At 32.5% G+C, this 21,121-nt stretch overlaps 1 protein-coding gene across 4 annotated transcripts in view; it reads left to right on the forward strand.

Annotated features, from left to right (window-relative positions):
- The window catches only part of BCAS3 (BCAS3 microtubule associated cell migration factor), a gene marked incomplete at its 3' end in the record, with an annotated part of 480,594 nt that overhangs the window by 77,282 nt on the left and 382,191 nt on the right, over positions 1 to 21,121 (forward strand). For all 4 annotated transcript variants that reach the window (XM_084239092.1, XM_084239093.1, XM_084239095.1 and 1 more), the window contains exons 7-8: positions 16,346 to 16,453; positions 18,675 to 18,751. In XM_084239092.1, coding sequence (XP_084095218.1) covers positions 16,346 to 16,453; positions 18,675 to 18,751 — 185 coding nt within the window. The remainder of the gene's footprint in view (positions 1 to 16,345; positions 16,454 to 18,674; positions 18,752 to 21,121) is intronic.

A 21,121-nucleotide genomic window follows, 5' to 3' on the forward strand; every position in this document is an offset into this window, starting at 1 on the left:
ATTTTGGAAACCTGATGCTGATGAAGGTAAGGTTGCAGCTTTCAATATTTTATCTCTTCTATGTCTATAAATGACTTTCCTAATCAATGAGTAAATGAATATTAGCAACCTAAAATATGAAATATTTGAAATCTTTGATACTGATGAAAACATTTCCCCTAGTAGTTTTTTTGCTGAATATTAAAAAAAATTATTATGAAGAATGACTCATGTTTCCCATCCAAGTACTAAACAGCCTGACCCTGCTTAGCTTCCAAGATGCGTTCAGGGTGATTGGCATGACCTGGGACAGAATGAGTCATGTTCGAAGATAGGCTTTCTTCTATAAAATTTACCTCCGTCACAGGATTGTCATAAGGGCTAAATGAAATAACAATGACTGGTATTCATCAAATGCACAATAATCTTGATTCTCTTGATTAAATTATGAATATTATATAGTAGTCACAGATATTATAAAAGACTTCACAAAAAGTAGAATATAAAGCATTTTCATAGCTTATTTCAGAAATCGAATTTTGCCTTTTTGCCTTGAATTTATGTTTAATTCTCTGTTTTTTTAAAAAAAATACTTTATTTTCTTAGAATAGGATCACAATGAAGATGAGCAAAAGGAACTGAGATTTTTCCATATGCCTCTTTCCCCAACACAGGCATTGCCTTCGCCATCCACAGCTCTCACCAGAGGGATATACTTTCTATACTTGATGAACCTAGCACATTGCCTTATTACCTATAAAAGTCCATGTTTCACCTCCTGTGAGTGTGGACAGATGTGTAATGTCATGTATCTAACATTATAGTTGATAACAAGTAGTTAACAGTGGTTGATTCTTTTGTGTTAATTCCTAATTGATTCTTTTAACAAATGGTACTGTGTTCAACTTGCAGCAATAAATAAGATATACTGTCTGCCTTCCAGAAACTTACAGATCTATTGCATAAAACTACTTATAAGTCTGTGGTAATATACAGATGGCATTATCTAGATTTGCTTAGTCCCCTTCTTTTTTTTTTTTTAAGATTTATTTATTTATTTATACAAGCACTGGGTACAGTCAGAAGCACAGGAGGGTGAGAGAATTCATCAGAGCCAGAGCGGGGAGCAGAACAGGCAGACTGACAAAATACACTGCTGAGGGGAGCAGTGGGTGCGGCGGGAGAGGTCTGTCGCGCCATGTGGGTCCCTTGCGGCAGCTGGGGATCAAACCGGTACTGTAGAGGCTGTGGCAGCTTTGCAGCCCAGCGCTCAACCGCTGCGCCCAAGTCTCCTTTTTTACATTCTTTCAATAAGAATGTTTTAATATCTCCAACTGATAAAAAAAGAAAAAAGTATATTGAATTAGTAGATGGGTCTTTTTCTTCATTGATTGTATTGTCACCCTAGAAAATGTTGGGTTTTTTTTTAATTAATGCATATCATTGGTATTATGTGCCGATATCTCACATGTATATAATTAATAATTATGTGTTTTTTTTTAGATGTTATGTCCTTCTATAGCTTTGAAGTAGATTTTTCTTGTGTGTGTTTTTAGTTATAGTATAGTTCTATAATACTTCATGTTAGGTTGGTTTATGTAGTAATTAGAATGTTTCACTTGTACTTCATTACTCTATTTAAAACCATTTGGGAGTTTTTATAAAGTACTAATTCTTATATTTCCTGATTTACTTCTTTGAGGATGAGAAGACTCCTGGATTTTAAGTTTCGTAGAGACATTTGAGAGATGGATAAATTTGTACCTCATGCTATGGGAAAAGAGACTTGTTCATTTCTTAAAAACATGGTGAAATTTGCTCCACAAACAATTGCACTTCAACATTATTTTTCTTCTATGTTAGGTGGGATAATTTTATTTTCCTTAGCCAGTGTCAGAAAAATTGATAGTAAAACTCATATTAATAATTGTGTGTTTAATAGCTTGGTGTAACAAAAGATGGCAAAATAGCTGTTCCATAGAGTGATAATTTGTTTAAGCCCTTTTATATTCAGCAGATTACCATACCTCCTGCATCACTAGAACGTTTATCCTATCTAATTGGAGTTGCCTTCATTTTTTCTTACCTAAAACTATATTACGAAGGTATAACTACTCATGAGTAATGAATCTGATCACCTAGCATTTATTTCTTCAAGGGCGATGACTGTTTACTATATGTTCTTTCTTGAATATCTTTATTTAATTTTTAATTTTATTTAAATTTTATTTTTATATTCCCCATATAATTACTAGCCCTTATTTTGACCCCAAGCCCTCCTTTCCCCGCCCCCATCCCCCATAGAGTGTCTCTGGTTTGTAGTTATTTGTTGATTTTGATATTTTCTTTCTTATAGTTATTCTTTTTCCTGGTCCCTTATTTAAGTTTTCTAGATTCCTGCTATGAGTGAGACCATCCGGTATTTTTCTTTTTCTTTCTGGCTTATTTCGCTGAGCATGATCCCTTCCAAAGCAGTGATAGTGAAGGCAAAGATGAACAGCTGGGACTACATCAAATTAAAGAGCTTCTGCACAGCAAAAAAGACAATAACCAAAACAAAGAGAAACCCCACCGACTGGGAGAACATTTTTGCACACAACACTAATGATAAAGAACTGATCACAAAAATCTACAAAGAGCTGATAAGACTCAATAAAAACAAAAAAAATAATCCAGTCAAAAAATAGGCAGAAGAGCTAAAAAGAAATTTCTCTGAAGGGGAAATGCAAATGGCCAACAGGCATATGAAAAAATGTTCAACATCACTTGTAATCAGGGAAATGCAAATCAAAACTACCATGAGATGCCATCTTACACCAGTGAGAATGGCACATATTTAAAAAACTAGCAACAACAAATGTTGGCGAGGTTGTTGAATATCTTTAATCTTAAACTATTCAAAATACATGAATTTTCAAAATACATGAAGCACTGTTGTAGCTGCAAGAAACTAGATACCCACTTTTAAAGTTATAGATTAACTCTTTTAGTAAATGATGGAAGAAGTAGACAGGAAATTATGATAAACAAGACGTGAACTACCATATCAATTAGATTCGATATAAATATTAGACTTGATATAAATCAAGAGATAGTTATAGAATAGCACATTTACTAAGATTAATCTGGACGGGTTGGGGGGCAAGGTGCAAGGCACAGTATAGAGTATATTTTATAACCACTATGCAGTTAAATCAGAAACCAATAACAAATGTCCTATGGAAAATCTGCACAATGTTTGGAAATTAAACTATGGATCAAGCACAAATCACAAGACCAAATGATTTTAAAAAACGCACCACATCAAAAATTTGGGATGTATGTAAAACAGGGATAGTGGGATATTTATAGCACTAAATACTCATATTTGAAAAGAAACTTTTAAAATCTTTCGCCTTAAGAATCTAAAAAGGAGAAGCAAATTGACTTAGAGTAAGACAAAAGAAGAACACATAATTGGAACTAATGAAAGAAATTGGTCGAAACAACAGAAAATCAGTTAAGCCAAATGGTTGTTCTTTGAAAACATTAATAAAACTGTAAGTACAGCTGATCAATAAAACAGAATAGAAATTACCAATATCAAGAATGAATAAACACATCACTACAGATCTTATGGTCATTTAAGGATAATAAATATTATGAACAATTTTATCTTTGAAAACTTACACATAATGGATAGATGGCAAATGTAACTCAGTGAAAATTTGTTAGCAAGTGAATAACAATCACTAGAATGATATAGTTATGGAACAGTTGAGAATTGTCAACAAATATTTCACAATTGTTTTTATAACTTAACAAGCTAATTTAGTCTCTGAAGGTTGAGCACACAGCAGGATTGTAAGAACTTAAGGAAGACAGGATGAAATAATGGGAGAGATATGACCTATGGGAAGAAATAGAAGGGAAAAAGTCAAGAGTTGGTGAAGAAATAGCAAGGCTCTCAATGAAGAACAGATAGAAAACGGAATAAACTGAGAGCTTGAACAAAATAGGAAGAAGATTCGACCACATGCATAGTTCCCAAAGAAGAAAAGGAAAGGAAGGAAATGTTAGATATCAGACTGGTGAATCTGAAGAGAGATCATTGGAGACTTTCTATCTTTTAGGAACTCGGGCTCATGTCACATTCTCTCACAGCAACAGAAGTAAATACTTTTAAGCCTCCCTAGAAAATCAACATAAAGCAGTTGAAATACACTAAAAATAAAAAACTATAGATCAGTGGTGAGTAAAGTTTTTCTGCCAGATCAAAGTGTAGCAGCCCATATGGTCTCATTAGCAACCATGCTACTCAGCCATTCAAAATGCAGAAACAAATGGGCCTGTTCTGTCTCTGTTCCATTAACACTAACAATGGATTGGATTTGAGATGTAGTTTGCTGGCCTCTAAGAGAAACTAAAATCTTTCACAATTTCCTAAATTAAATTTAATGTGCTGTAGTTATAGTTTTTTGTGTACAAAGATTATGTAGGTGTAGTAGAAAATAGAATCATACATATGTTAATTATAACTGTTGTTCATGTAGCTGTATGTAGGCTGCATTGCACTTTTGTTCCCTATAACATCTCTTCCATAATTTGCATTTTCATTGCATTTGTTTTTCATTGTTCTATTTAGTAAATCTATTTCTTTGTATTATAACTTTAGTTTTCATCCTTTAAAAAAACCCAGGAAATTATTTCGAAATTTCCTTGAAGGCAGAATATTTCTAACTCAATTGCAAAATATAGAAACTTATTTTAAAAAGTATAGTGTATTATGTCTTTGGCTGCCTCTTATGTTTTATATGAGGTTAGATCCTTACTGACGAACATCTGATTCTATCCCCAAACTGTAATATTACCTTCTGTGTTTATGTGGAGGTGTTACTTACTCCTTCCTGCCTGGTTACCTCCCCATATAAAAGTGTTGTTAATACCACTCTCTCAACTTGTGGGAGTATTGGAAGGTTTAATTACCCAGTGTTTATTCAGAACTTTGCAGAAGAAAAATGTTATTAACTAGACTAATCACAAATTTAGCCTTTAATATGGTTAAGTTTCCATTTTCTTTTCCTTTTCTTTTTAATTACTTAATAAAAAATGTGACCCACTGGCTTTTGTTCTTTAGGAGCTGAATAAGAATACAAATAATGTAATACTATCAAAATTTTTCCTCTTATATTTAAAGGATTAGATTCAGTAACACATGTTGAAGGTCGTGCAGCTTTTTCCCATTTAAAAATAAGTGTTTCCATGCTTCTTGCAATTTGTGGTAGATTTAAAATGTCTTTGCTATTTTGTGTTTCACTTATACATGCACATTCTTGGAAAATGTCGCTTTCTCAAATACTTTGTTCCGCTTTTCCTAATTTTGATTCAATCTGTTAAATATCATGAATAAAAATAATAAAAGTCTTTGTGAATGGAAATGGTATTAATGTTTAGAAATTGTGTTTTTCATATCATAAAAGCCATATTTCACTTGCTTTAGCGTGATGCTCATTGTATTCCATTACCAAAAAACCTATTTCGAAAACATTGTCCTAGGTAAGAAATGGCCATGATTCTAATAAAATACAGGAATATAAAGAAAAAAATTCTTAAAAATATTGAAAGTAGACTTAGAAACTAAAAATTTAGCTATTTTTGATAGAGATTTATAAATTTGAGTTTAGTATTTTTGTACTGTATTATTTGTATTCTTGTTTTCTATCGTACATCTTTCCCGAAGACACCTTTTTTTTTTAAAAAAAAAAAGATTTATTTATTTATACAAAAACCAGGGTACAGACCAGATGCGTGGGAGGGTGAGAGGATTCACCAGAGACAGAGCAGGGAACAGAACAGGTAGACTGACGAAATACATTGCTGAGGGGAGCAGTGGGCGCGGCAGGAGAGGTCTGCCATGCCAGGTGGGACCCTCACCGGCGCTGCAAAGGCTGCGGACAGCTTCACAGTGCTGCACTCAACCACCTATGCCACCAGGGAGGCCCCCAAAGACACCTTTCTAAGGCAATGTTTAAATTTCAAAGTTACTGGGCCTCCCTGGTGGTGCAGAGCTTAAAGTCTCAGTACTGTCAAGCTATCACAAGCCACTGCAGCATGAATTTGATCCCCAGCTAGGGAGGTAACTCACTTGGCACAGCAAACCTCTCCTATCTCATCTCCCTTCAGCAGTTTATTTCAGTAGATCTGCCTTTTCTGCTCCCCACTCTATCTCTGGTGAATCCTCTCACTCCCCACACCTCTGGCCTGTACCCCGGATCTTATATATGTAAATAAAATAAATTTCAAATTTGCCATGATCATTTCTGTCATCACCAACAGCAGCAGCATTAGCATTATCATATACACCTTCACAAAAAGCCCAGGATGCTTAGGTTATTCCTTATTGTTTAGATGTTAGCAGTCTAATTTTTTACTTAAAAAGGGATTATTGATTCTTCCATGAAAAGGTATTTATCTGTATATACCTATAAACCATATTTAATTACTGTTTGGCTTGCCCATGCTTCTTTTAATGGTTCATTTAGTTAGACCTCATTGTATTCTTGCTTTTCCTCCTCCCTTAAATAGTAATTTGTTGGATACAAGTCAGAATGTTAATAGTATTGGCCATATTTACAACATGTTAGTAAATGGATCAGAAGTTATGATGATTACTCAACTAAGTGATGTGATGATATACATTTTCCAAAAATTTTAAATGCACAATGTCAATTCATCGAGAAACTATTCCTGATATAATCTTTGAACATTGAAATAGCTTTTTTGAGTAAAATGCCCAGTGCTCAGTAGTCGTTCAGTTTTATTATTTCAAACGTTTCTATTGTCTTAGTGCGTGGTTGGATACCAACAGTGTTGTGTGTTGCAGCAGACCGTGAGAAAGGAAAGTCCACTCAGATTTGTTTTAGAATAGTTTATATTGTAAATATGAAATAGTTAATATAAAATAACACAAAATATAAATTAATATAAAATAATTTTGCATTATTCCATGTACTCTGTAAAGTTTGATAATCTCTTACTCTACATGGTACAATGTACTTCCTTTCTTCACATTTCTGGTTTTTTTGTTTTTTTTTGTTTTTGTAATCAAAGTAGTGTCCTCTCTCCCCTTTTCATCCCTACTCTATAATCTGTTATCTAACTTCTTGGGTTTTCTTTCTTTTATATTTCTGAACTCCACCATTATATTGATAAGTTTTTATATATCTTTAGCCTGGGCTTCTAATTCTACTCCCTTGATTTGATTTTTGCATCCTCTTAGCTTTGTTAGCTTGTGCATGCATTAAAAAATGTAGTATTTGTATGTATATTCATATATATTTATATTGACTTACATCACATAACTCCCCTTACCCTAGTGTCTAAATCAAATTTGATGATGTCAAGATAGCCCGTTCTCTGTACTTTGGCAAGATATGTTCTCCTAATCTGCTTGTTATACTCATAGTCCCACTACTGTTAAGTACCTTGTGACTATTACAATACTTTCATAATGCTGAGACTTAACCCCTTGCACCACCAGGGAGGCCCCATCGAATGTATGTCCTTTCTTCCCCTGCATGTATCCTATTTCCCTTCTGTGCTTTTCTTCATATTCATAATTACCCATTTAAAAAACTTTTTTGGTTTATTTTTGTGCTTATATTTGTCTTCATAGAGTATATTCAATGAAAGATTTTCATCTATTCTATTTGGAGTGCCCAGTAATATAAAACAACTCTATTTAATCATTTTAGATATGACATGTTAGGATATACCATCATCAACTATAATTCTATATTCTTCCCATATAGTTAGGATTTCTTTGGTTTTAATTTTTTTTTAAAGATTTTGTGATGTGTACATGAGTATAGTCTTATACTTTAAAAATCTACCATTGTAAAGGCATAAAAAGACAATCTGTAAATTGTCTTTGTATCACATACCTTCTCTGTGTCCAACTAAGGGGAGGGTCTCTGTGGTAAATGTCATGGTCTATTACACTGCTGAGTTACCATGGGACAGTGAGTAGGACATTTCATATTAAGTCTTTTGTGACTGGCAGATCCTTTAATTGTCCTCATGGGTAAAAGTATCATAATATTTTAAAGGTGGAAACAAGTACTTTAAGCTGGGAGGTTGTCATTGTAGTCAATCTGAAGAATGTGTAGAAGAAGGGATTGAATAGAGCTAGGGAGATAGAGGACCATGAATTAAACAATAATTAACAGTATGTGGACTCGTGTAGTTTGTGAAAAAGGAAATGAAACTAAATATTAAAAACATATAAGTAATCAGTGGGTTGTAGTTACTTAGTAAAATGTTTGAATTTTATTTTGTGGCGGTGAGTTTCATTGAATAAGTGCTCAAAGATATTGTTCAGGAAGATTACTATGACAAGTTAGATTTTTAAGTTGGTAACTTTTGATTATGATATAATGAAATAGATCACATTGCCAAACTTGTTTTTCTCAAATTAGGCTCATTAAACCCTGAATTTGAACATCTTGTTTGTGTTTCAGCTACTCACTATTGGTTGAGGCAAAAGCACTCCTTAATTGTATACAATGGTATAGGCATGTTTATGGGGTATACAGAAGTGAATGACCGGTTGCTAGTGACAAACATATCACACTGTGATGGAAACTTAAATATAATATTTTTAAAGCATAAAACTATTGTGATATTTAAAAAATATCATTTTCTCCAAGTTGTTTCATTTTTTTGCTTCTATATTCTCTTTGTACTTGTCAACTTTTGCTGTCTTTATGGTTGAATACATACACACACATACACACACAAACAAACTCTTCCCCCTTCTCCCAAACGACTTTTTAAAAAGTGTCATTAACATTTTTCAGACTGAGTAGTCACTTGTATCCATCATTATTGTATCTTGCAGAGTATGTCAACTGCCTGAAAAATCCTTTGGGCTCTGTGTATTATTTCTTACTCAATCCCTAACCTCTTGGGACCATTGATCTTATTACTGTCTCAATATATTGGCCTTTTCCAATATGTCATAAAGTTGTAATTTAATTCCTTTTTAAGACTGAAATATATTAATGTCTGTATGCTTCACTTTGTTCATGCTCTCAAGTTACGGTGAAGACCTTTTCATGTGCTTGTTGGTCACTTACCTTTTTTTCAACGATTTATTTATTTATTTATGCATAGAACTGGGAGTTAGGCCAGAGGTGCAGGAGTATGAGGATTCACCAGAGTCAGTGGGGAGCAGAACAGGCGATTCTACTGAAATACACTGCAGAGGGGAGCAGTGGGCCATATGTGGGTTATCTCCCTAGCTGAGGCTGTGATATCATGATATTGCTGAGACTTAGCCCCCTAGGCCACCAGGGAGGCCCTCATTTGGATATCTTTTTAAGAGAAATTTATATTTATGTCCTTTGCTGTTCAACTTATTGTAGTCAGCCCTCTTTACTGCAAGAAATGAACTGAATTCTATATTTTTGGCTGTGGGAGGACTTTCCCCTGCCTAGTAAAAGTTTAGTAATTTCATTTATGGATATAAGTTACATGTCCAATCGGTTACATATTGTATTAATATAAAAATTTTCAACACATCCTGAGTAACTATAAAACTCATTGATTAGGTAAAGAAAAGTTCAGTTAAGGAGAATTTACATTAGTTTCTGTTACATTCATCATGAAAGTACTAAGTTACTTTTCACTATGCATGTTGATATTTATGTATTGGAAAAGCAAAGGTGTGTTAATTCTTTATTTAAGCATTTGATAATACAAATTATACCATTCCTGCTTTTCTTCTGGTCTCTGGTGTTTGCTTGCAATAGAGTCAGTTATATTCTAAATTTGGCTCCCAATTTTCTATGTGGAACTATTAAGTTTTTCTTGAAGTGAAGTAAAAACTTTGTTTAAATATTAGCCACCAACCTGCAAAAAATATGAGTATATTTAACTCTAGAAATCTAATGAAGAATCACTCCATATACACTATTCTTTTTTTATATATTTAAAGACTTTTACTTATTTATTTCAGAAAACATTGTTTTACAACGTTGTGTTTTAGAAGGATAGGCTCTTCTCTAACATACAAATTCTTTTGGCACTTTTTTGGTGTTTACTAGAGTACAAAGTAAAAGCTTGTTTATGTCTGTATGTATAACACAAATCCTTTCTGTTAGGCCCGTACGTGCTGCTGATGTTATAAAAAGTGTTCTCATCAGCCTACCCAAGGGGAAAATTAAGATTGTCTTGCTATGTCCAAGGGAGATGGTCAATGCTTTTAAAAGAGAAAATTGAGAACAAAAGGACATGTCAGGCGTGTATACAACTATGTTGTTGGCAGGAAGTGTGACTTCTTTATGAATGTGTGACTTTCTGAAAACTCATTTTTAAAAAGAATTACCTTTTTTGGCTAGGCATTGAATAAGACTTTTCCTTCCTACATAGGGTTTTTAGTTCTACCAAGTCTTGTTCAGCAGACTCTAAAACTGAGCCTTCATAGTATTTGTTTCCTGTTTCTGCAGAAGGATCCCAGTTGTGACACTGTATAGATGCTAGTGAAATAAGCAGAATTCAAGTTTTTAGTGTAGTAGCTATAATAAACTGCTAATTGAAGGTGACAAGCTGTTTTTCTTTCCCAATTGGTCTGGCAAAATGTTAGATTTCATTCATTGTTAACACTGCTTCTGAGCAAAGCACTGGATTAATGAGTTAGGAACATTAACAAAAGAATTTTTACATTGTACGAGTTTGAGAATAAAGTTTCAGTTTACTGGGGGTTTCCCTTCTTTCAGTTTTGACAGTTATGCACAGCTGAGTAAGTAATTATTTCCATCATTTCAAATTGTTTCTCATGCCACTTTGTACTCTATAGCCTTGCGCCTTTCCTGGGCCCTCACAACCACTAATGTGCTTCCTATTATTATAGTTTTAACTTTTCATTGCAAGGGATTCATATTATATAGATGATTTTGCTATCCTATGTTGTTTGGACAGTTCTTTCAAGTTGCTGAATTATATTCCATTCTGCGAGTACATTACAATGTACTTGTTATCCATTTACCTTTAAATGATATTTAACTTTTTTGTTACTAGGAATAGGAAATTACCTAAGTGTGATATATTGTATGTTTAATTTAAATAAAGCTGCTAAAATATTTTAAAATGACTGTACCATTTTACATTCCTAAATATTAAGGCGATTAAAAAATATGGTGCATGTAATTTTGTTTTTGAGCAATAAGGTTCTTTTTTATTATCATATATATTAGACAAAACTCTTTGCTAGCTATATCACTTGAGAATGTTTTCTCATAACAGGTGGTTTGCTTTTTAATTTTCTTCTATTAAAAAATTAAAAGTTTTCAATTTTGCTGATTTCTGCTACATTCAGGTATTCTTTTTCTTGTTTAAGAAAACAAGAAACAGCTAGCTTTGTTCCAGCAACTGTACTGTTTTAAGTAATAATTTTAGATGTATGATGCATTTTGATTTAGTTTGTACACATAATAAAAGTTACCAGACAATAACTTTTCCAATGCAAATACACAATTCTTTAATAACAATTGTTCAGAAGGCTGCCCTTTAATCATTTAATTATATGGTCTTTTTGATGAAAACCAATTGGCCATCTGTGATTTTAGTCACGGATTTCTATTCTGTTCCCTTCATCTATTTGTCTATATTAGATAGTATCACATTATCTTTTTTATTGATATAATTGACAACACTGTATTAATTTCAGGTGTGTAGCATCAGTCAATAGATGTATATGTTGCTAAATGATCGCTGCATTGTCTAGTGAACATCTCTTGTCATACTCATTTTTAATTATTTTTCTTGTGATGAGAACTATTCTCTTAGCATCTTTTAAATATGCACCAGATGTTGATTACCTATAGTCACCCCTTCTACACATTAAATCCATGGTACTTAGGTATCTACACATTTATTTTATTATATAATAGATGCTTGCAATTTTGATCACCTTCACTCATGTTACTGACCTCATATCCTGTCTCTGACAACTACCAATCTGTTCTCTGTAATCTGTTTGATGATTTCATTTTTTTAATCTTCCTCAGTTTGATATTTTACTCAACATAATGTCCTCAGGGTCCATTCATGTTGTCACGATGGCAGTATTTCCTTTTTTATGGCTGAATAATACTCGTGTGCTTGTTACTTTTTCTTTATTCATCATCAGTAATTGCATCTGTTTTTGGGCTATTATAAATAATGTTGCAGATGTCTGTTTCCTTCCAATAAATCTCCAAAAGTAGAATTGCAGGTGTTTTTTTTTTTAATTTTTTGAAAACTGGTATACTATTTTCCATAGTGCAATTTATATTCCCACCAACAGTGAAGAAGGATTGCAGTTTCCCCACATTCTTGTTGACACTCTTGGTATGTGTCTTTTTGAAAAGCCTTTCTAACAGGTGTGACATGCTATTCCTATTATGGTAGTCATTACAGATTGATAATAAATCTCATACATTTAAAGTAAATCCCTCAATCATGTTTTGTGAAATTTCATAATAAAATCATTTTGTCAGTGTGGATTAAGATTGATAAAAACAGTTTTGTCTTTTTCATTCCTGATTTTTCATGCAGTGTGTTCATTTTGTAGATTTTGGAGGATGTTCATTAGCTTGAAGTTCTTTTATATTCAGCAACCCAGTAACTTTGGGATAAACCTTATCTGGTTTCTTGTTACTGGATTTGTTACTGGATTTGTTAGTATCTTTTTTTTTTTTAAGATTTATTTATTTATGTATTTATACAAGCACTGGGTACAGTCAAGCACAGGAGGGTGAGAGAATTCACCAGAGCCAGAGCAGAGAACAGAACAGGCAGACTGACGAAATACACTGCTGAGGGGAGCAGCGGGTGGCAGGAGAGGTCTGCGCGCCATGTGGGACCCTCGCCCGGTGGCGGGGGATCGCGAACCGGCGCTGCAGAGGCTGCGGGCAGCTTCACCACCCAGCGCTCAACCACTGTGCCACTGGGGAGCCCATTAATTAGTATCTTGTTGAGGAACTTTTGATGTCTATTCATGAGACCTGTCTGTACTTGGTTTTTGGTGAATTATGTTTGTATGGTTTTAGGATCAGGTGTTACTGGCTTCACAAGTTGGGAAGTGATTCCTCTTCTACATTTCAATTTTTGGTAGGATATCTATACTTTTTTTTGTTTAAATGATTAATAGAATTTAGAAATAAAGCCATATTTATGGATCTCTTTATGAAAGGCTTTAAATTATGAGTTCAATATCTTTTATAAATATTGGGATATTTAAATGATCTTTTTAGTTTGGTTTCAAAGAACTTGGATTTAGTTTCATTAATTTTTTTTGCTTCAAGTTTTTTTTTTTTAAAGATTTATTTATTTATGCATACAAGAGCTGGGGTACAGGCCAGAGATGCAGGAGGTAAGAGGATTCACCAGAGACAGAGTGGGGAACAGAACAGACAGAAGGACTCAAATACACTGCTGAGGGGAGCAGCGGGCGAGACAGAAGTCTGCTGCACCATGTGGGTTGCTCCCTGGCTGGGCGGGTATCGAACTCGTGCTGCAGAGGCTGCGGATTGCTTCATAGTGCGGTGCTTAACCCCTTGTGCCACCAGGGAGGCCCATTGCTTAAGTTTTATTTCATTAATTTGTTGTATTTTAGTAATTCACTCCATCTATTGCTATTATTATTTTTTTTCAATACTTTCTTTAGATTTAACTTTTAATACTTTCTTAAGATGGAAACATTGATGTCTTAAAGACTAGAGTGTCCTAATTAGTTTTCCTTTTCCTATTTGTGTGCATTTTTAAGTAATAATATTGGTTTACAACATTGTATGTGATTCAGAGGATAGGATCATACTTCTTCAAATGCACGTTACCACATTGCACTCATAAAAAAATATCATTCACAATACATCTTTTATGTATTTTATGGTTTCTGGTCTTACACTCAGGTTTTGAATCCATTGTGTATGGAGTTAAATAGTGATCCAGTTTCTTTATTCATGTGGTTGTATGGTATTCCCAGTACCATTTGTTGGAGGGATTTTTCTTTTTTTTTCTTCACCCTCATTATTTGCATATAAGAATGTAGAAAAGATTTTTGTGTATGGATTTTGTAGTCTGCCACTTTAGTGTATTTATTTATTTTTTCCAATAGTTACTTTTAGTCATGGCTTTAGGATTTTTGCTATATTTTACCATCTGCATTTCTTCTTTTCAATCTAGATTCCCTTTATTGTTCTCTAATTGCTCTGTCTGAAACCTCAAAATTAATACTAAATTAAATAGAAATGGCAAGATAGGAAATCCTTGTTTTTTTCCTGATCTTGAAGAGTAATCTTTCAGTTTTTCACCATTAAATTTGATATTAGCTGTGCGTTTGTAGTATGTAGACTTATTTATTTACTTCTATCCCCATTTTACTAGATTTTTTAAAATCATGAATGTCTATTGAACCTTGACAGATGGTTTTTCTGTACCTATAAATAGGATCATAGGATTTTTGTCCTTTTGTTAATATCATTTATTACATTATTTATTTGAGCATATTAGTGCATCCTTGCATATCTTGAATGAACCCCACTTGGTCATCACATTCTTTTAATGTGTGTTGGATTTGTATTGCTAGTATTTTGTTGAAAGGATTTTTGCATGTATATTCATCAGAAATAGTGGTCTGTAATTTTCTTTTTGTGATGTTGAATAATTTTTGATTCATTCAACCACTTTATATCTGAATTGGACTTGGTAATTTCAGTCCATTAACATTTAGGGTAATTAATGAAATATAAGTATTTACTTCATTTTATTGTTTGATTTTGAGTGTTTTATAATTTGTCTTTGTTTTCTTTTCCTTTCCCCCTATTCTCTTGTGCTTAGATAGCTTTTCTGTTATGTTTGTGTTCCCTTTCCAGCGTATTTGTTCCATGGATTTTTGTTTTAGGGTTATCTGAGGTTTACTTTTAAGGTCCTTTTCATGTAACCTATTGGGCTGATTGTTCTCAGTTGGTGTGTTCCATCACAATGTAAGTCTTGTCATGTAAATTGCATATCCCAATACACATTTTAAATTTTACTCCTGGTAGAAATTTTTTAATGGTGTGTAATTGTTTAATTATAGAGTTGTTAGTATCTTTGTTGAAACCATTAATAATAGTACATTGTGCAATAAATGGTACTTAGATTTGATAATTATGGTATGCATCATATTATATTTCTTTCTTTTCCAACCTGGATGTTTCCTGATTGAATTTTAATCAGTGTTGAACTGTATCAGTTTAGAAAATCTGTTCATTTTTCTGCCTATCTTTCCATTTATGTCTGTGACTGTGTGGTTTTTTTTTTTGTTGTTGTTGTTCTACTCAATATATTCAGTATATGTATAGAGTGTTAAAACTTCACTTTTAATTATTTCTATTTATTTAATTTATAAAAATACCAATATTATTTGTATGTTAACTGTTTATTTGTTAACTTTGTTAAGTCTTTATAAATTGATTCTAGTGGTTTGTCTTTATTGTGGGATTGTTTGTATATGTATTTTCACTTACAGATTTATGTTTTTGGGTTTTGTACTTTATTTCTTTGTGGTAATTTCTTGCCTTATGTTAAATAGAAATGATAATAATGAGTATTCTTGTCTAATTTCCAATTTTTTTAATACAGATTTTTTAAAATAAAGATCTGTATTTTTTTAAATTTTTACAATTTTTTTATTTTTTTAAATTAAAAAAATTTTAAATACAGATTTTTAAAATAAAATTAAAAAAAATTATTTATACAAGAACTAGTGTACAGGTGAGAGGTGCGGGAGGGTGAGAGAGTTCATCGGAGAGAGTGGGGGGCAGAACAGGCAGACGGACCGGAGACACTGCTGAGGGGAGCAGTGGGCGAGACAGGGGAGGTCTGCCACACCATGTGGGTTGCTCCCTGGCTAGCCAGGAATTGAATCCACACTGCAGAGGCTGCGGACAGCTTCACAGCACAGTGCTCAACCCGCTGTACCACAGGGGAGGCCCTAATTCCAATTTTTGGGAAAAATCTTTCAGTGTTTTTGCTTTAACATTGTTATCTTTTAGCAGATCCATCAACTTATTCTTTAATGTAAACATGTTTTTAATTTTATTAGCCTCTCTCGTATTTATTGAGATAATTACGTAATATTTCTTTTGTATAGTTTTAATTTGTTAAAAGAGTTTCATTCCTCCCCACCCCCCAATTTTGCAATCCGAGAGTTGATTAGGATATATTTTCTTTGTAGTTGAAGTCAATTTGCTATATTATTGTTCATAAGAGGTTTTAAAATTACATTGATAAGAAAGTGTAGTTTATTGACTCTTTGATCTTTTAGAAAATTAAGAGTGCTCTCTCCTTTTTTCTTTTTTAGCACAAGCCCACCATACTGTTGTGTGGATCTATATTCACTTCGTACTGGGGAGATGGTCAAGTCCATTCAGTTTAAGACACCAATCTATGATCTCCATTGCAATAAGCGGTATGCATTTTTAAAAATGTGTTATTTTTATAAGACAATAGACTCCTAGGAATTTGTATAACTCTGTCAGTATCATTGATTATCTTTGACTAATTAAAAAAAGTCTCAGAAACATCGCTGTGCTTTGCAAATGGAATAGTGCGTAAGATTTTTTAATGAATGTTTTCAAACTTCCATTCTTGATCCATTAGTGAATTGTAAATTAAATTTAGTGACTCATATCCAGCATTTAGAAATTGAAATAGGAAAGAATAGAAACCATCTGAACAAACATATAAAGGTTAGCTATTGCCCTGAGAATCCTTTTTATATATATAACATGTCTTTTAAATATGTATATATGTGTCTATGTGTTTATTGGTTTATGACATGAAATTTAATTTTCCTGTTCACCAAAGCAAAGCATACTTCTGAACTACAAATAAGGCTTTTAAATATTGTTAGACCTTTAAACTTCATAGTTGCACTAAAGTAGGGATGAGATTTTCCTTTTTTTGAAATCTCTTTAAAATTGCTAGTAAAATAATTCAGCTGTGGGTCAAACTTCTACCTGACTTAGTGATAATGAAGAATTAATTTATATCATCAGAACATTAGAGGAATGGACCATAGGGACCTTCTATTACTCAATAGTTTTCTTTCATATTTGAGAAAAATGAAGACATGATCAAGGTCATAGATGCAAGCTGTAAATCTTCCATTTCATCAACTGTAAGCATATGGAACATAGAAAACAAACTCTTTTATGCTTTATCAATGTAAACTGAATTTTAAGATAATAGACTCAGATTAGATTTTAAAGGGGCATTTCATAAAGTGACTCAGAAAGTTCAAAAATTGAATGTAAAAGGAAGGGTGAAGATATACCTGACAAATGTAACCTAAAGAACATATGGTTTTTGATACTAATGGTAAAAGTGTTTGATTTCAAGTATAAAACATGAAAAGGACAAAGAAAAGCCACTCCGTATTAATTTGTAATTCATATTGAAGATCTAATTCTTATGAATAGTTATACTTAAATATGAAACTCAAAATTATAGATATAAGGGAAACACTGTTATTGCTGAGATAATGTAATTATCCCTTGATAGATCAAATTTTTCAAAATTACCATTATTGAATAGGTGGATCCAGCAGATAATATAGTTTCCCTAGAAAACTGTAATGATAGCTCTTCTGCAAGTGTCCTTTCTGCTTTCATGACATAGATTACATATTATTTAGCCAAACAGAAACTTGAATGCCTTTAAAAAATCACGTAAGTACAAATAATATTTATAGATCACAGTTTACTTGGATTACAAATAAATAGATATACTAGAAAACAGAAAGTCCAATCACTGATGCTGTATAGGGCAAAATTGGGGTTTTCTCAATCTACATTTGTTCCAAATACTGTGTTTCTGGATGGTGCATATGAAAATACAGTTAGAATTGACTTTTTGATATTTCAATTAGAAATTATATGCGTCTGAAATGTATGGCGGTTCGAGGATTTACCTCTCCTAAAATTTGAAAAGCACACTGTAGTTATGTTAATTTACTGTAGTTTTTTTATTTTGATGGTTTTGAAAAAATTCATTTTATTGTTGAACTGCAAGGAATAGTACTTTAAAATCTGGTACATAAAATAACTTCTTGGTTGATGTATTTTGAGAATTTCAGTTTTGAAACAAATTTGTAACTGTATTATTTTGTTAAGCATTTATGAATCTTGGACCCTAGGAGAAATTTAGTTCCTATATATTGTTTCAATCAGAAATAACTCCTCTATACTGAATAGCAGTTATCTGTTTTCTTTCCTTTTTTATTTTTTTGCTTTTGTGTTGTGATATTCAGCAGTTATTTTAAGTGACAAGTTACATATACACATTTTATCTTTAAGTCCACTGAGCACCTACTGGAAAAACAAGTTTTGTTAATATCCAGCAGCTTACTGATTGCATACATTCTTAATGAAGAGAAAATTTATTTGATTTATAATGAATGAAAATAAAATTTTATATTTAGAGGAATATAAATTTTTGAGGTCACTTTTCTTCTAATTATGTCTGATGATTGTAGTAAGGATATTATTTATATTTATATGTTAAAGGCAAATATTTCTAGATTTAAGCATTATAGGAAGTTTTTGATTTTAGAAATTGCATTTTTATTATTAATGATTAATTTTATGGAGTTTTTTACTCATCTCTTCTTTTCTTTGCTCTAATTTTAGGATCCTGGTCGTAGTCTTACAGGAGAAAATTGCTGCATTTGATAGCTGTACTTTTACAAAAAAATTTTTTGTTACAAGTATGTACCAACTTGATTTATTTCATTTCATGTGCATTTGAGTTCATAGTACTTACTTACAGAGTCTGCAAACTAATTGTAATCATAATGTCAATATTTAATGCTTATTCAATTATGATATTCCTTTGTTATTGTTTATGTCATTTACTGCATAATTTTATGGTATGTATTTTTAGCTTAAAGCCCATTTTTGCTCATATATCTGAGCAAGCCTCATACTGTATTGCTTCAGTTTTTCCTTATTTTCTCCATGTGACATTATAATCACTCTTCCGAAGTCCTGCTTCTTTCCCTTCTCTCTAACTCTTTCTCCCTGTCTTTATCCCTCTGTCTTATTGAGATGGTGTTGATTTATAGCATTGTATGTGTTTTAGGGCTATAGGTAACAAGCCTTCAAATATATGTTACCACACCACTACTACTGCCCACATACCAATAAACCTCTATCACGGTCCACTGAACAACCACCCACTTCCCCAACTTCTCCTAAACTCAGTTTTGTAACCAAATTCCAATGTTTTTCTTTTGGTTTTATCTGTTCCTTTGCTTAGTTTCTTTATTTTCCAAATGAGTGTAGTGATCAGGAATTTGCCTTTCTTCTTCTGACTTTTTTTAATTGGCATAAAATAATTCCTTCTGGTTCCATCCAGGTTGTCACAAATGGCAAGATTTCATTTTCTTTTACAGCTGAATAAGAATATTTGCAACATCTTCCTAATCAATTCTTTCATTGTTGGAGATAATATTTCTCCATACCTTGGCTATTGTAAATGATACTACACTGAATACAGTAGTGCATATTTGTTTTATATTAGTGTTTTTATATCTGTTGAATAGATACCTAGGAAGGGAATTGTTGCCTTGAATGGTAAATCTATTTTCAGTATTTTGAGAAGCCTCCTTACCGTTTTCCATAGATGCTGGACTGATTTACATTCCCACCAACAGCATTTGAGCATTTTTGTTTTTCATGCCCTTGCCAATAGAGTAGTTGTAATTTTGTTTAATGTTATACTTTCCAAGCTACTGTTAAATGAGCTTATTAATGTAATATATTTTAGATAACTGGGAAATCTTCATGCACATTTGAAACTCAGATATGTGTTGGTTTCTCTCTCCCACCTCCCTTGGTATCTACTGTCCAGTAGTCCAGTAAAATGTATACAGTATGTTTTTCTCTCTCACACACACACAAACACACACACACAAAAGAGAGAGAAAGAGTTTTTTTTTTTTTTTAAGGCTTGAGCTTATACAAATCTGGGGGCTGGCAGGTTCAAGATTTGTAGGGCAGGCCAAAAGGTTGAAAATTCCTGTATGAATTACGTCTGAAGGAAGTCTGAAGTTAGAATGTTTTTCACTATAGTTTAGTACAACAGTAGTTTTCACTTTTGGCTTTTATAACTTATCCTTAAAGCTGTTGCTGTTTTCACAGAGAGTCTGATATCTATATACTGCAGAAATAGTTCTATTTTATTAGTTTTCATCGGATAGATATTTCACTTCCTTTATTAAGTTTATTTGTAGGTATTTCATTCTTTTTGATGCAATTGTACATCATTCTTGATTTCTTTCTTTTCTGGTTTGTTTTGTGCACAAAAGATTTTATATATGGATTTTTGTAGTCTGCCCCTACATTGTACTAATTTTATTGTTTCTAATATATTTTAGTGCAGTATTTGGGGTTTTCTATGTTTGTTATCATGTTGTCTTCAAATAGTCTCCAGCTTTCTCTTGCTTAGTTGATCTAGAGCTCAGATCTTCCAAGTTAGAACTTCTAATATTATGTTGAAAGGTACGGTGAATGTGGACATCATGTTTTGTACTTGATTTTAAAGGAAAAGTTACCAGTTTTTCACCATTAAGTATGACGTTAATTGTGGCTTTCTCATGTATGGCCTTTACTATGTTGAGATAAGTTACCTCTATACCCGTGTTTTGAGAATTTTTATCATATATGCATGTTGAACCTTGCCAAGTGCTTTCTCTGCATCTATTGATATTATCGTTATTTTTATCTTTCCTTTTGTTGATGTAGTAAATAACCGGTTTGTATATGTTAAACTCCAAGTCTTTGAAGATCGCAGAATTTGTAGTAATTTTGATAAATTGGAATGCGACTAGAACTTCCACAGTACTGCTTCATTGAACAAAATGGACAAAATTATACGTTCCAAGCTTAGTCTAATTTGCATAAGATGATGTAGATATAACTTATATCTTTATTTTTTAAACCAATATAAGAATTTAATGACTTAATAAAATTTTTTTATTGTTTGTCATTTAGCTAATGACAGATTAAAATGTTTTGTTTCAAACTAGGATTTACTTTTAAAAATAATTGTTTAAAAAGCCTATAATAACTTAGTC

This window comes from Talpa europaea (assembly GCF_964194135.1).
Source record: "Talpa europaea genome assembly, chromosome: 7".
Lineage (NCBI taxonomy): Eukaryota > Metazoa > Chordata > Mammalia > Eulipotyphla > Talpidae > Talpa > Talpa europaea.